Below are 14,321 nucleotides of genomic sequence, written 5' to 3'. Positions count from 1 at the left end.
CATAAAAATACATATTAGGAGTTTAGCTTTTGGATAGCTTCTATGAAATATTGGTACTCCCAAATGAGTGATGTTGAAAAAAATAAATACTAACATGCTACATCTTTCATTAGAACAGGATTTGAAGCGTCACTAGGAGGACCAATTCCTGCTTTGTTTTCTGCACTGACGCGGAATTCGTAGGTATTTCCTTCTTGCAATCCTGTTACTTTGCATCTGAGATCTGAAACTGGTGTCTTTGTTGCTCTCACCCATCGCAAGCTTTTCTTTTCTCTCCTTTCAATGTGATATCCTGTGATTTCACTACCACCATCATCAGCTGGTCTTTTCCAACTGACAGTGGCTGTGTTTTTAGTGACATTTGATACCTCTGGTTTTCCAGGAGGGCCAGGGGGACCTGAAAAGGAAGTCAATTTATGAGAAATCCATGATTTCACAAACTGTGCTGTACGTGTTAATGTGTCAGTTGCCTCATATGCTCTACATACCAAATCTGTCCACCATTTTGACAGGTTCAGACTGTACAGGTTCTCCTTTCCCATACTGGTTTACAGCTGAGACCCGGAAGAGGTACTCATTTCCTTGGATAAGTTTGGTTGCCACATGCCTGCAAGACTGAATATCTTCAGCAACCACTGTCCACAAAAGTCGGCTGGTCTCTCTCTTTTCAAGAACATAGGACTTAATTGGTGAGCCACCATCTTCCAATGGAGGTGTCCACGTAAGTGTTGCTTTTTCAGCAGAAACATTACTGATTTCAATGGGACCTGGGGGACCAGGTACATCGAGGACTGTTACCTTCACATGTTCTTCCTTTGTGCCAAAAGGATTGGTGGCAGTAATGGTATATTCACCAGCATCTTTTCTAGTGGCATACTTGATAGTAAGCATAGAAGATGTTGGGGTTGAAGATATCTGAACAATATCTGATGGTCTAATGTCTTTTCCTGCCCTAGACCAACTTGACTTTGGAAGGGGCTTGCCAAGAATGCTAATGGCACTCAGAACAATGGTATCTCCTGCTTTAATTGTTAGCCCATCTTTTATTGTGGGATCGAGGACAATGGTTGGTGCCTCTGCAGAGGAAAAAAAAACATTTTAGTCAGAAAAGGAAGGTAGCTTGATTTGCTATTTTTTATATGTGTCAAAGGTAAAATAGACCTACCATATTCATCCTTGCAAATAATGGTTCCTGTACTTTCTGATGGAGCACTGATAGCACCTGCTGTATTCTTTGCTCTAACTCTGAATTCGTATTTTCCACCTTCAACAAGATCAGTTACAGTAAAGACACAATCTGGGACATTAACGTGGTTGGCTTTCATCCAAGATTTAGAAGGTAGATCTCGTTTCTCCACTATATAGCCGGTCAACTTATGACCACCGTCATATTTGGGTTCAGTCCAAATGAGGGTCACTGAATTCCTTGTTACATTAATAACCTCGGGTTTGCCAGGAGGATCTAAAACAAAGCAAGAAAGTCAGTCAAAAACCAATGGTTTTTGCTTTTTTTTTTCAAGCAGAAAATACGTGTAGGCTTTTCTTTGTATAGTGACTTACCAATTGGATCAAGTGCCACAACTGGCTCTGATGGCAGGCTTGGCTTCCCTACTCCTGCTAAGTTGATTGCCATAACTCGGAATTCATATTCAAGACCTTCAGTTAATCCTGTCACTTTGAAGTCTCTCATCCTAATAGGAGTCTTGTTAGCTCTCTTCCACAAAAGGCTGTTTCTTTCCTTGAACTCAATATGATAACCTACAAAAAAGACCGAGTAAATTCGTCAATTTAGATAGAAAACACAAATTTCACCTGATTTTCAAACATGTTTTTGCCCAAATGGTTAATATGTGGACATAATATGGAATAAATAGTCATCCTTGCTAGTATCTACACTTTTATTACCTAGCCATAGGACTATTTTTTTTCTCTTAGAAAATGTGAATTTATTGGATCTTCTGTTGAAAAATCCTAACTTAAAAAAGGCTTACTAAAAAAGGCTTTTCTTATTAACCATTAGATTTTCACTGAAATCAAGCATTAGCTTAATTAATGCTTAATGTATGGATGCATAATATACCAAAAGGAAAAAACATCATATATTTAGGTAGTGCTATAAATAAGGAGCCCACATTCAGCTTGTTTTCAGGGAGGAAGATATGGAAGAAACATTTATGTACAAGCTGTGGGATAAGAGCAAATTAAATACCTGTAATTGGAGAGCCACCAGTTTTCCTGGGGTCAGTCCAAGTTAGAGATACTGAATCATGTCTGACATCCACAATATTGGGAGGTGGGGGAGCATCAGGCACATCTAGGAAAAGGTAGATAATGCAAGATTTATAATACAGAACTTCCTCAAAAACATGTTTGCTTTGTGTTTTCTGATTCTGAGACACTTACCAAATGGATGTTTAGCAATGATTGGTTCTGATTTCAAACCTTCTCCTACACCATATTTATTTTCAGCACTGACCCTGAAGGTGTATTCCATGCCTTCATGAAGTCTGGTTACTCTAAAGGTAGTTTTCTGGACAGCTGAGGCACATGTCACCCACTTGTTGTTTACAGAATCTCTCTTCTCTAGGATATAGTTGGTGATTTCAGACCCTCCGTCATCTTTTGGAGGACCCCACTTTAAGGTCATGGCTTCTGCTGTGACTTCATCAAATTTGATTGGTCCGGTGGGGATGCCAGGCTTGCCAACAACTTTTATAGAGAGAGTTCCTTCCTTGGTGCCAGCAACATTCTTCAGTGTGATTGTATATTTTCCAGCATCAGATTTTTGGCAATCATATACCACAAGAGTTGTGTTAACTGCAGATGACTCAACACTGACTCTTGTGTCAGTTGCTAGAGGATCTTCCCCTTTCTTCCAGGATACAGATGGAACTGGCTTGCCTTTTATGGGGATCTTAAGACGGAAGTTGCTGTTTTCTTTAGCCAAGTAGCACAAGTCAGGGATGTCCTTTAGGTCAAGGTCAGGAGCCACTGTAAAACAGCAGAGATAAATTATTGTTATTTTTCAGACCAGGTAATTAAGTTTTTCAGATCATTATAATTTGTAAAGGATTTTTATATAAGCCAGTGAGTAGGGCTCAAGCATGCACTTTTGATGACAACAAAGGGAAAATGAAGATGCATGGCTTACCAATATCATCCTTTGCCACAGCAGTGATTTCACTTGGGGTTCCTTCTCCATTTTCATTCTCAGCACTCACTCTGAAGGTATATTCCTTCCCTTCAATCAGGTCTTTTGTGGAATATTGTAAGCTTAATGATTTCATAACACGTTGCCACTTATTATCTTCCGTCAGGAAATCCACTACATATCCGATAATTCGACTTCCACCATCACTGTGAGGCTTTTTCCAGCCTATGCTACAAGATGACTTAGTTACAGACCTCACTTTCAGGTCCACAACTGGTCCAGGCGTTTCTGAAGCAAAGAAAAAATGGTAAGTCTAAGGCCTGGATAACCAAGGTAAGAGGTTACTCAAAATAATGGGGTAGTCACTCATACGCTTACGGGAAGCTTTGACAGCATCGCGTGTTTCACCAGGATCACCAATGCCATACTCGTTTTCAGCAAACACCCTGAAGAAGTAGGATTTTCCCTCCTCCAAGTTAGATACTCTGAAGCTTGTTTTTGAGCACTCAGTTGTCACTGTTGACCAGGACTTCCTCTCTGCATCACGTTTTTCTACCACATAGTTGATGATGGGACTTCCGCCATCGATAATGGGAGGATCCCAAGTAACATAAGCAGAATCTTTGGATATTTCCTTAACAGTCACATTGACAGGTGGCCCGGGAGTATCTGGATAAAGAGTGGGTATATGAGAAAGGAATATGTTAAAAAAAATACATAAGCTGCATTTTTAGCATATGATTGTTTTTTTTTTCAGATAGACTTACCAAGCACTTTCACTACAATGGTATATTCCTTTTTACCACAGCTGTTCTCCAGAGTCAAGATATATTTTCCTGCATCATATTTGTTCACATTTTCACAGCGCAAGAAAGTGTCAAAGTCCGTTGACTTTATATCAAGTCCAATCCTTTCTCTAAGATTGACGTTTGGTTTAGACCAAGTTATCTTTGGAGGTGGACGTCCTTTTACTGGTACATACAGTCTCATTGTAACTCCAGCACGTAATATGAGTGTTTTCCTCAAATCCGCATCAAGTTCTCCCTCAGGTGGAACTGTTTATAAAGTTAATAATTTGATGGTCAAATGTATTTCTAAGGACTAGGCTTCCCACTCTAAAGTATGTTTTTTTTTCCATAACAGATTTCTTGGTCTTTAAAAAATTCCTAGTATAATCCTCAAAACTTTTGTCAACTATTTCAGTACTCTATAGTGATTGTTGATCTTTCTATATTCTAGTATCCTGTAGGCTAAATCAAGTTTTCCCTGGAGAATCTGTACCTCCTTTTCTTATGAACTTTCCATACTCTCAAATTCTCTCTATACTAAATGCAGATAATTGATTCTTGGCTCGCTTCCATTCTTGTTTTTCTTTTCTATATTCAGTGAAGGCTCTATGCTTTATACTTTGGCTGTCTTTATTTCATCCTGGGAAGAAAAGTACTTTGGGAGTGAAGTCTAATACTAAGTAATTTAAAATAAAGGGAGACATGGTTATGGGAATAAGTGATTAGAAGAAATTGTAGGAAGGGTAATAAGGATGGAGAGCCTACGATTACATACTTATGAAGACGGGTGGATTAGAAGAGAAAAAAAATCTTTGGAATGATAAATAGCTCACTGCTTAGTTAAAAAAACTCTTTATTTTCAGAATAAAAATCCCTATATTTCATATTCTTTTGAAGACATGAATTATCACGTTAATATAAAACATTTCTTGCATTCCCTTTGATCTATATATGACACCATAAAGTCCAACACACCTCTCCTACAGTGTAGTCCTAGAGATATGAACTCAATGCTTCTAAATAAACACATCTACATAGGGAGTTCTGTACTGCCTTTTATAATATGACTGATGAGAAGAACTCTGTATATGTCTCCTGGTAATACTTACTTAAGATGTCCTTGGGACAGTGTTTGTCTGGCACATCACTGGGGTCACTGTATCCAATCTTATTAACAGCATACACGCGGAACTGATATTCTATGTTCTCCATTAGGCCGGTAACCTCAAAGCGGGTTTTCTGTAGCTTCTGTGGTAAATTACATCTCACCCAGTTATCAGAGTCAGCTCGTTTTACTTCAACAAGGTAACCAATGATAGGACTACCACCGTCATAGGCTGGCTTGCCCCAAGATAGACTCACAGAGCTACGGGTTGTATCATATACTTTAGGAAAAGCTGGTGGGCCAGGAGGATCTGAGGATAAATAATAGAAAATTTTCATTAAAACCTCATGCCTGGTAATTCAGTGCTGATTAAAACAAAAGATATGGGACTCTTTCATGAAAACTTACACAGAGGGTCCTGGGCATAAGCAGCTTTGGATGCATCACTGGGTTTGCCTGGTCCAGCCTTATTTATAGCTGTAACTCGGAATTCATATTCAGTGCCTTCTTGGAGACCTGTTGCTTTTATTGTTCTTTCTATGACAGGTTTTCTGTTGACCTTAGTCCAGTTAACTGCCTGTGTTTCGCGCTTTTCAAGCAAATAGCCAGTGATGGGTGAGCCACCATCGTCTGCTGGTGGTTTCCAGCTTACTGTCATGTGATCTTTGGTTATGTTGCTAATAACAGGAGGGTCACAGCGCCCAGGTGGATCTGCAGAGATTGATTGAAAAGTTAATATGCCAGTCTACAAGGTAAATATTTTAAAAAGAAAATGAAAATGAAAGGAAAATGTTCCTACTATATGGGTTTTTGGCCATTGCTGGTTCAGTGAAGATTGGATCGCCCACTCCATATTTATTCTCAGCACAAATTCGGAACTGATATTCATGGCCCTCTATAAGCTTCTCTACACTGCAGCTGGTGATGGGCACAGTAGCAGAGACCTGTGCCCAGTTGGGTCTGCTCGTTTCACGTTTGTCAACAATATAGTTGGTGATTTCTGAGCCTCCATCTTCAAGAGGAGGTTCCCAAGAAAGCATTGCACGATCTGAATACATTTTGTTGATCTTAACAGATGCTGGAGGACCTGGCTTATCTGAAAGAATAAGAAAGACAAGTGAAGTCTTATCAACACACGTAAAAGGGGGAATGAGTAGATTGGCGGTCTGGAAAGCTGGATGCAGTCTTTATATTGTCGTTAACTTCCTCTATGACCTTGGAAGGTCCATCATTTTTCAGAATCTTAATTTCCTTATGTGTAGAATATGTAACTGGAATATATTCTAATGCTCTTTTGAGCTCTAAAATGTCACTGCCCTATGATGAGAATAATTCTCTGAGTACAAAAGATGCATCAGGAGATGTATCTTTTCTCACATGGGATTTTGTAAATTCTACAATATCACATTAATCAAAGTAAAATATGAGATTCTAAATAAGCACTTTAGTTACCTAACACTTGAAGCTTAATGGTGGCTGATTTGGAACCACTGGAATTTTCGGCAGTAATGGTATAGTCGCCTGAGTCCTTTCGGTTCACACAGAATAGCTCCAAGGTGCAATGGTTCCGCTGCATGGCCATCTTTATGCCTTCTGCTGGTTTCAGCAGTGTACCCTCCTTCTTCCAAGAGACTGTTGGCATTGGCTTGCCAAAAACAGTAGCATCCAGGCAAACGTTAGTTCCGGCTTTCACAGTAAGCAAAGATTTCATAGCCACACTCAGGTCTATCCTGGGAGGAACTGGAAAAAAAATAAGATAAGGATTTACTATAAGAAAAGCTATATCATATCATTTTTATTAATATAGGTAGAAAATTCATATGCTCAGTGTCTTTCAAGATGAGATTTTTTACAAGTGATATTCATTATAAAAGAATATAGGTTTAATATAGAAGTTTGACAATACTGAAAATATAAAGAAAAAAGTGAGTATCTTCCATAGTTCCAACATCCTTCAATTTTCATTGTTATCACTTGGTGCATTTCCTTGTTGTCCCTCTGTGCCTGCATGTGGTTGAGATGATTTGGTCTTCAGTTTTGTATCTGGTTTTTTAGTTTAATATGCTATGAAGATTCTCCATAATTATAATTTTTAGTTGTCTGTATACAAAGTGCCTATCATTTCACTTGTATCTCCCCCCATGATGTAGATTTAGTTTTTTTATTGGAGAAATATACATTATGAGTACTTTCCAGCTTTGCATATAATCCTGAACAGAATCTTACCATTTTCTGCCTGGATGGTCACTGGATCAGAAGGTTCAGAGGGCTGGCTGATGTTCACTGCAGTCTTGGCAATTGCTCTAAACTGATACTGAGCATTCTCTTCTAAGCCAGTGGCTGTGTACTCTTCCTGGGGAATTTGGTGTGGCGTAGTATTGCACCGCACCCACTTATCACCAGGCAGTTTGCAAGCTTCTACAAAATAGCCAATTATTTTGCTGCCTCCATCATGCTTTGGACGAGCCCAGATGAGGGATACGGTACTCTTGGTAACATCAATAACTTCAGGCTTTCCAGGAGGATCTAAAATCAAATGAGGTATTCTCAGCATTTATTGTAACTGCAGAAGTTGTAGACTTCCATATTTCTCATTATCACCCAGAAATATTAATAATATTTCTGAATAGAAGTAGCAATCTTCAGAGACTCCAAGATTTAAATATATTCCCGTAATGCTAACAAAAACTTACTCACCAATTGGCATTCTTGCAGCTACATATTCTGTTGGTTTACTGGGTGGGCTGGATCCAGCTTTGTTTAGTGCATAGATTCTGAATGAATACTCAAGACCTTCTACAAGGCCAGCACAAGGATATTCAGTTGACCGAACAGGAGTATCATTAGCTTTCACCCAGAGCAAACTGTTTCTTTCTTTGCGTTCAATCAGATAACCGGTAATGGGACTTCCTCCATCACTATCTGGTCTGTCCCATGCCACAAATATGCAGTCTTTGTTGACTTTAGTGACTCGTGCATTCTTTGGTTCGCTAGGAACATCTGGAGATGAAGACAAGGGAAATGTCAGCTATTATCTTAGGTACGAGACTAGAAAGAAAGCAAGTTTTTTCTTCCTGAAAGAAACATACCAAATGGGAACTTAGCCAGCATCTTTGGAGATGGGAGAGGCTCTGAAATGCCAAATCGATTTTCCGCACGGACCCGGAAGATATACTCCTGGCCTGGGATCAGTTTTCCAACTCTGCAGGAAGTTTTTGTCACTGAAGCTAGAGCTGTCACCCAATCACCTCGGCTCACATCACATTTCTCCACTATGTAATTGGTGATGTTACTGCCTCCATCCTCCAGAGGGATGTGCCATGACAGGGAGCAAGCATCAGCGTCTATGTCAGTAATGTCAAATGGAGGCTGAGGGGGCCCAGGAGCATCTGCATAAACCAAGAGGAAAGAAATATAAGAATGAGGATTTGATAGAAAAAAAAGTTTCCAGTCTTCACATTCAGGGAGCCATTTGTCTAATGTTCAACCTACCCATGACAATCACTTTGATTTTTTGAGTGTCTGTCCCAGAACTGTTTTCTGCAGTGAGGCTGTAGTAACCACTGTCTTTCCTAGTAACATCTTTTATGATCAGGATGGAAGAACTCTCTGCTTTATGCACTGCCAGGTGGCTGGATGTGACAACTTCATCTTCTCCTTTTTTCCATTTACAGACTGGTTGAGGTTTTCCATACACATGGGCTTCAATTCGGAGTTTCTTCCCAGCTTTAATAGTAATTTGCTCTGGCATAAGGATCTTTGGAGGCACTAAAAGTAAAATAAAAATTCATTAAGTTTGCAGGGAGGTTAAATTTCCTCTAGTGGGGGAACTATACTAGCATTTCTCAAATTGTGGGTTGCAACCCATTAATGGGTTCAAATTAATGTCTTCATTACAGTGAATACGTTTTTTTTTTAAAGAGTAAGATTGAATCAACTAGAAAATATCAGTGACCAGTCTGGATATCCAAAGGAAATTCTAACCAACTTTTGTCACATGACAAAATGAGACAATGACTACTTACACAGCTGTTCTTTGGCCTCATATACTCCTTCAGCTTCTCTTGGCAAACTGACTCCAACAGCATTTCTGGCCACTACTCTAAATTTATACTTCTTTCCTTCCTTTAGGCCGGTGACAACAAGGCTGAGATCTTTTACCACTGAGTACTCTGTCCAGCGATCTGCAGGCTGCTCCTCTTCCCGGTAACTAATGATGTAGCCATCGATTTTAGCACCTCCGTCACGCAGGGGAGGTAACCAGGCTAATGCAGCACTGCTCTTTGTCATTTCAGTAACCTCTAGTTTCCTTGGGGGATCTGGCTCACCTGGAAGAAAAATGCGATTTAGAAACACAGCTCAGGTAATCTAATCAAATCCCTGCGGTACCTCACATAAAGGTTTGTTGCGTATGCCACTTGTTTTGAAGCGTATAGAAACTATAGCTCAGTAGTTGAAAGTGAGTAGCACAAGAAGGGGCAGATTAAAAATGTCTTTAATGAGTGACTTAGATATTTAATTGTACTCTTTGTGTTTCTACAAATGAAAGCCTTTTCAATGAGGTTGATTAAAATGTTTTGGTATCTTGACCTTGCAAAAGTAGGAGACCAGAGTTAAAAGGAGGCAAAAGGAGATGACTTACTTAGAGGATCTGATGCTAGCACTGGTTTGGGGACGTCTGCGGGCACGCCGGGGCCATACTCATTGACAGCAGTTACTCTGAAGTAGTACTCATTCCCAGGGACAAGATTGGTGACTTGGAAGCTTGTTTTCTTAACTTCTGGGGTGACTGTTGACCACGTCTTTCTGTCTGCCTCACGTTTCTCCACAATATAATGTGTCACTTGGCTCCCACCATCATTCTCAGGAGGGGCCCAGGAAATGTGGCACGATGTTTTAGTGACATCTGAAACTTTTAAGTCAGACACAGGTCCAGGAGTATCTGTAACAAACCACAAAATCAGACATCCTGTGTCTCCTCAGGCTTCTTACTAATTGATATGTTTTTAAACGGGGAGAAGGAGCTGGTCAGTAACCCACCTAATACTCTGACATTCACAAACACGGCCTTTTCTCCTGCTGGGTTCACAAGTGTCAAGGAATATTTCCCTGAGTCATCACGGGTAGAATTGGGAATGACAAGGAAAGCCATAGTGTCAACCAGATCGACTTGTCCTTTTCTGACCACATTATCAATACCCACTCTCCGCCAGGTGACTTTAGGGGCCGGTCGTCCTCTCACTATGGCAAAGAGTCGAATAGGGCATCCTGCTCTCACTGTGACCAGTTTTCTCATGCTGGCATCTAAATCAATCTCCGGAGGTTCTGCAAATGATACAAAAGCCATTAGTTGACTTTTCAACATTTGGGGAAATTATGTGAGAAGTGCAGAAAGAAGGGGTCACATGATAAAATAGGGCCTCACCCAGGATTTCTTTAGGTTTAATAGCATCCTTCAGTTCTGCGGGGCGCCCAATCCCAGCTTGGTTTTGGGCGCACACCCTGAACTCATATTCCTGGTTTTCATCCAAGCTGGTGACAGTGAACTCCATGCGAACAAGTTGTGCTGCAGCATTGCACCTTTTCCAGCCTTCATCAGGCGACATGTCTTCTCTCTTTGGTCTCATTTCCACAATATATCCAATTATTGGTGCACCTCCATCATATACTGGTTTCCCCCACCCAAGAGTTATGGAACTTCTGGTTGTATCAACCACTTTGAGGTTGGTTGGTGGACCAGGTGGTTCTGAAAATAAATTGCACAAGAATGAATTTACACGTCATTAATGACTACTAGTGATACCAGTCTAATGTGTCATTTTCTATGGTGTGTTCTCAGTTCATCAAAGATAGGGTGCTCAATTTCTCAGTCACGGAGTCCTCTTTTTCCTTCCTAAAATTAGAATCTACCTTTGTTTGGAAAATTACTGGCTAAAATAAAGTTTGGATGTCATGGATTTAACTTACTTATCTAATAGCTCTGTGCTTGAGATTAAGAATTGGCATAGGGAGCGCCTGGCAGGCTTAGTCGGTTAAGTGTCTGATTTAGCTCAGGTCATGATCTTGTGGTTTGTGAGTTTGAGCCCCACATCGGGCTCTCTGCTGTCAGCACAGAGCCTGCTCTGGATCCTCTCTCTCCCTCTATCCCTGCCCTCCACCACCTGTGTGTGCGTGCATGATCTCTTTCCCCCCACCCTGTCTCAAAAGTTATAAACATTTAAAAAATTGTGTAATGGTGTCAGAAAAAGCAAGAAGAGCATACCTATGGGGTCTTTTGCCACCACTGGCCTTGAGGGCAAGCTTGGTTCTCCAATTCCAATTTCATTTTCTGCCTTGACACGGAACTGGTATTCATGTCCTGGGAGGAGATTCTGTACTTTGAGACGTCTTTCGGGGATTGCACTCTTGTTAACAGGGACCCATCGTGCTGAATGTCTTTCCTTTTTCTCCAAATAGTATCCCGTGATTGATTTTCCACCATCGTATTCAGGTGGATTCCAAACCACAGTCATCTCTTCTTTGCTGACTTTGGTGACTTCTGGAGGATCTGGGCGACCAGGTCTGTCATATTTGGTTTTTGCAATGACTGGTTTACTTTCTGTTGGAGGCCCTGTGCCTATTTTATTTTCTGCACGGACTCTGAAAATATATTCATTTCCTTCTATGAGACGTGTTACTGTTGCACCAGGTGTTAAGACATTAGCAGAATAGGTAGACCAAACCATTCGTTTGCTCTCACATTTTTCTAGAATGTAATTTTGGATTTCACAGCCACCATCATCCTCTGGTGGATCCCAGCGAATAGTACATCGATCACTGGACACATCAGTAATTTTCAGATTTCTTACAGGGCCAGGCTTATCTAAAACATTGACAGTGGCATAGGCCACAAAACTGCCAGCCGTGTTAGTTGCTGTAATTACATATTTACCACCATCACTTCGCCTTGCTTTAGAAAGAGAAAATTTGGATGAATCCCCACTCGTATCAATCTTGACCCTTGGTGATCTTGTTAAGTCTGTAGCATCTTTGTCTTTGGTCCATAGAACTTCTGGGAATGGTTTGCCTCTAACACCTGCCTCAAGTCTAATGGTTTCCCCTGCTTTGACTGTTAGCACACCACTCAATTTCAGATCAAGTACTGGTTTCTGTAAGTCTTCCTTCACAACAACTTCCTCTGTCTTTACCCAGTCACTTTCTCCACCTTCATTCTTTGTTTGTACTCTGAACTCATAAATCTGGTTTTCAACACATTTGTCAACCATGTAATGGGTTTCTTTAATGCTTCCTTTATGCACTCTTTCCCAGTCATCAGAGCCCTTCAGCCTTCTCTCAACATGATAGGATAGATTCGGGCTACCACCATCATAATCAGGCCGGCGCCACTTGAGATAGACAAATGTCTTTCCTTTATCTGCAATGTGAAGGTTTTCAGGCTCACCTGGTCTATCAATAGGGTTAATAGCCAGAATTGGAGTTTTGGTTTCAATGGTTGGTCCAACACCTACTTTATTCTCTGCACATACTCGGAAATAGTATTCATTATTGGCTAACAGGTTGGCCTTAATTAATCGCTTAGTGACATCTGAAGCAACAATTGACCAGCCTTTCTGGTTTGGTTTCCGATATTCTACTATGAAATTTGTTATTTCTGAGCCTCCGTTATCTAGTGGGTTTTCCCAAGAAATTGTACAGTTCTCTTTGGTTACATTGCTAACCCTTAAGTTCTGGCAAGGTCCAGGTCTGTCAAGAACATTAACGATGGCGGAACCTTGGGCATGCCCACTGCTATTCTTAGCTGAGATGATATACTTGCCATGATCAGCTCTAACAGCTTCTTTAATTTGTAACTCAACACGAGGTAGATCTTGAATTATGTCAACCCGCTTTTCTCGGACCAATAGTTTGCCTTCCTTGGACCAAGTTACGTCTGGATCAGGTCTGCCTTTGACTCGAGCAAGAATGCGAATAGTTTGGCCTACTCTAACAGTAATAATATCACGACAAGTAACATCAAGTTCTACTTCTGGAGGATTAAGGATGTCTTTTGCAATCACAGATTCTGCTAATTCTCTTGGTTCTCCCTCTCCCACAATATTAGCTGCCTTTATACGGAATCTGTACTCATTTCCTTCGATCAGTCCAGGTACCCTAAAGGCACACTGCCTAATGAGCTCATCTTTATTAATCCTGTTCCACTGTGTTGTACCAGCTTTCTGACATTCTACTACATAGCCTAGAATGGGGCTACCACCATCACTGAGAGGCTTTGTCCACACCAAGTCAGCTGTTTCTTTGGTCTTGTCTTTCAGTTTAGGATTAATAGGTGGTCCAGGTGGTTTAATGGGACGGCAAGCTTTTATTGGGTCAGAGCTTGGGGATGGATTGCTTAGTCCTGCAAGATTTTCGGCAAAAACTCTAAACTCGTATGTATTTCCTTCATAGAGTCCAGTCACTCTAAACTTCAGGTCAGCTATAGGTGTTTTGTTGACTCTCACCCATTTGCCAGTTATTTCTCGACGTTCCACATAATAACCAGTTATTGGACTGCCACCATCAGATTTTGGCAGAGTCCAAGACACCGTTGCAGCATTTTCAGTAATATCAGTAACCACTGGTTTACCAGGAGGAGATGGAGGACTAAACTTATGTTTAGCAACAGTAGGTGTGGAGTCAAGGGGAGGGCCAACACCCATCTTATTTTCTGCTTTGACTCGGAAAATATATTCACAGCCCTTTTGCAGATGTGGGATTTTCAGCTTTGTCTTACTGCTTCCTGATGAAACAACACCCCATGTGTCTTTCCTTGTATCTTGTTTCTCAACAATATAATTTATCACAGGGGTTCCTCCATCATCCTTAGGTGGTTGCCATGAGATAGTCATATGTTCAGGGGTAACATCCAGAATATTAATAGGACCTGTTGGTGGACCAGGCACATCAAGAACAGTAAGATGTACAGCTACTGTTTTGCTGCCAGCTGCATTGGAAACTGTGATTTGATATTCCCCAGTGTCTCTCCGTAAGCAGTTCTTAATGGTAAGTACTGATGAGAAGCTGTCAGTTTCAACTGTGTAGTGGTCATCTGTTTTAATCTCACTCCCATCGGTTGTCCACTTTGCAGTGGGAATGGGTACACCTCTGATAATGGCAGGGAATCTGACTGTAGTTCCAGCTTTTACCACGAGACCTTCAATTAATTTCACATCCAGCTCCACAGATGGAGGCACTGAAAAGTAAACATGAGAAAATTAGATTTGATTCTCACAATAAGAAT

General features: G+C 40.7%; 1 protein-coding gene across 1 annotated transcript in view; it reads right to left on the bottom strand.

The window, feature by feature from the left end:
- The window catches only part of TTN (titin), a 269,934-nt gene that overhangs the window by 50,239 nt on the left and 205,374 nt on the right, over nt 1-14,321 (bottom strand). The window contains exons 255-276 of the mRNA XM_029934316.1: nt 11,307-14,273; nt 10,470-10,790; nt 10,085-10,369; nt 9,687-9,986; nt 9,070-9,372; nt 8,537-8,812; nt 8,134-8,433; nt 7,742-8,044; nt 7,271-7,570; nt 6,497-6,784; nt 5,844-6,140; nt 5,453-5,755; nt 5,049-5,354; nt 3,919-4,206; nt 3,530-3,820; nt 3,152-3,439; nt 2,404-2,991; nt 2,210-2,314; nt 1,561-1,758; nt 1,166-1,462; nt 489-1,076; nt 95-397 (exon numbers count right to left, since the gene is read on the bottom strand). Coding sequence (XP_029790176.1) covers nt 95-397; nt 489-1,076; nt 1,166-1,462; nt 1,561-1,758; nt 2,210-2,314; nt 2,404-2,991; nt 3,152-3,439; nt 3,530-3,820; nt 3,919-4,206; nt 5,049-5,354; nt 5,453-5,755; nt 5,844-6,140; nt 6,497-6,784; nt 7,271-7,570; nt 7,742-8,044; nt 8,134-8,433; nt 8,537-8,812; nt 9,070-9,372; nt 9,687-9,986; nt 10,085-10,369; nt 10,470-10,790; nt 11,307-14,273 — 9,495 coding nt within the window. The remainder of the gene's footprint in view (nt 1-94; nt 398-488; nt 1,077-1,165; nt 1,463-1,560; nt 1,759-2,209; nt 2,315-2,403; nt 2,992-3,151; nt 3,440-3,529; nt 3,821-3,918; nt 4,207-5,048; nt 5,355-5,452; nt 5,756-5,843; nt 6,141-6,496; nt 6,785-7,270; nt 7,571-7,741; nt 8,045-8,133; nt 8,434-8,536; nt 8,813-9,069; nt 9,373-9,686; nt 9,987-10,084; nt 10,370-10,469; nt 10,791-11,306; nt 14,274-14,321) is intronic.

The sequence above is a fragment of the Suricata suricatta genome, chromosome 3 (assembly GCF_006229205.1).
Source record: "Suricata suricatta isolate VVHF042 chromosome 3, meerkat_22Aug2017_6uvM2_HiC, whole genome shotgun sequence".
NCBI lineage: Eukaryota > Metazoa > Chordata > Mammalia > Carnivora > Herpestidae > Suricata > Suricata suricatta.
This window is presented reverse-complemented; position numbering and strand designations above follow the sequence as displayed.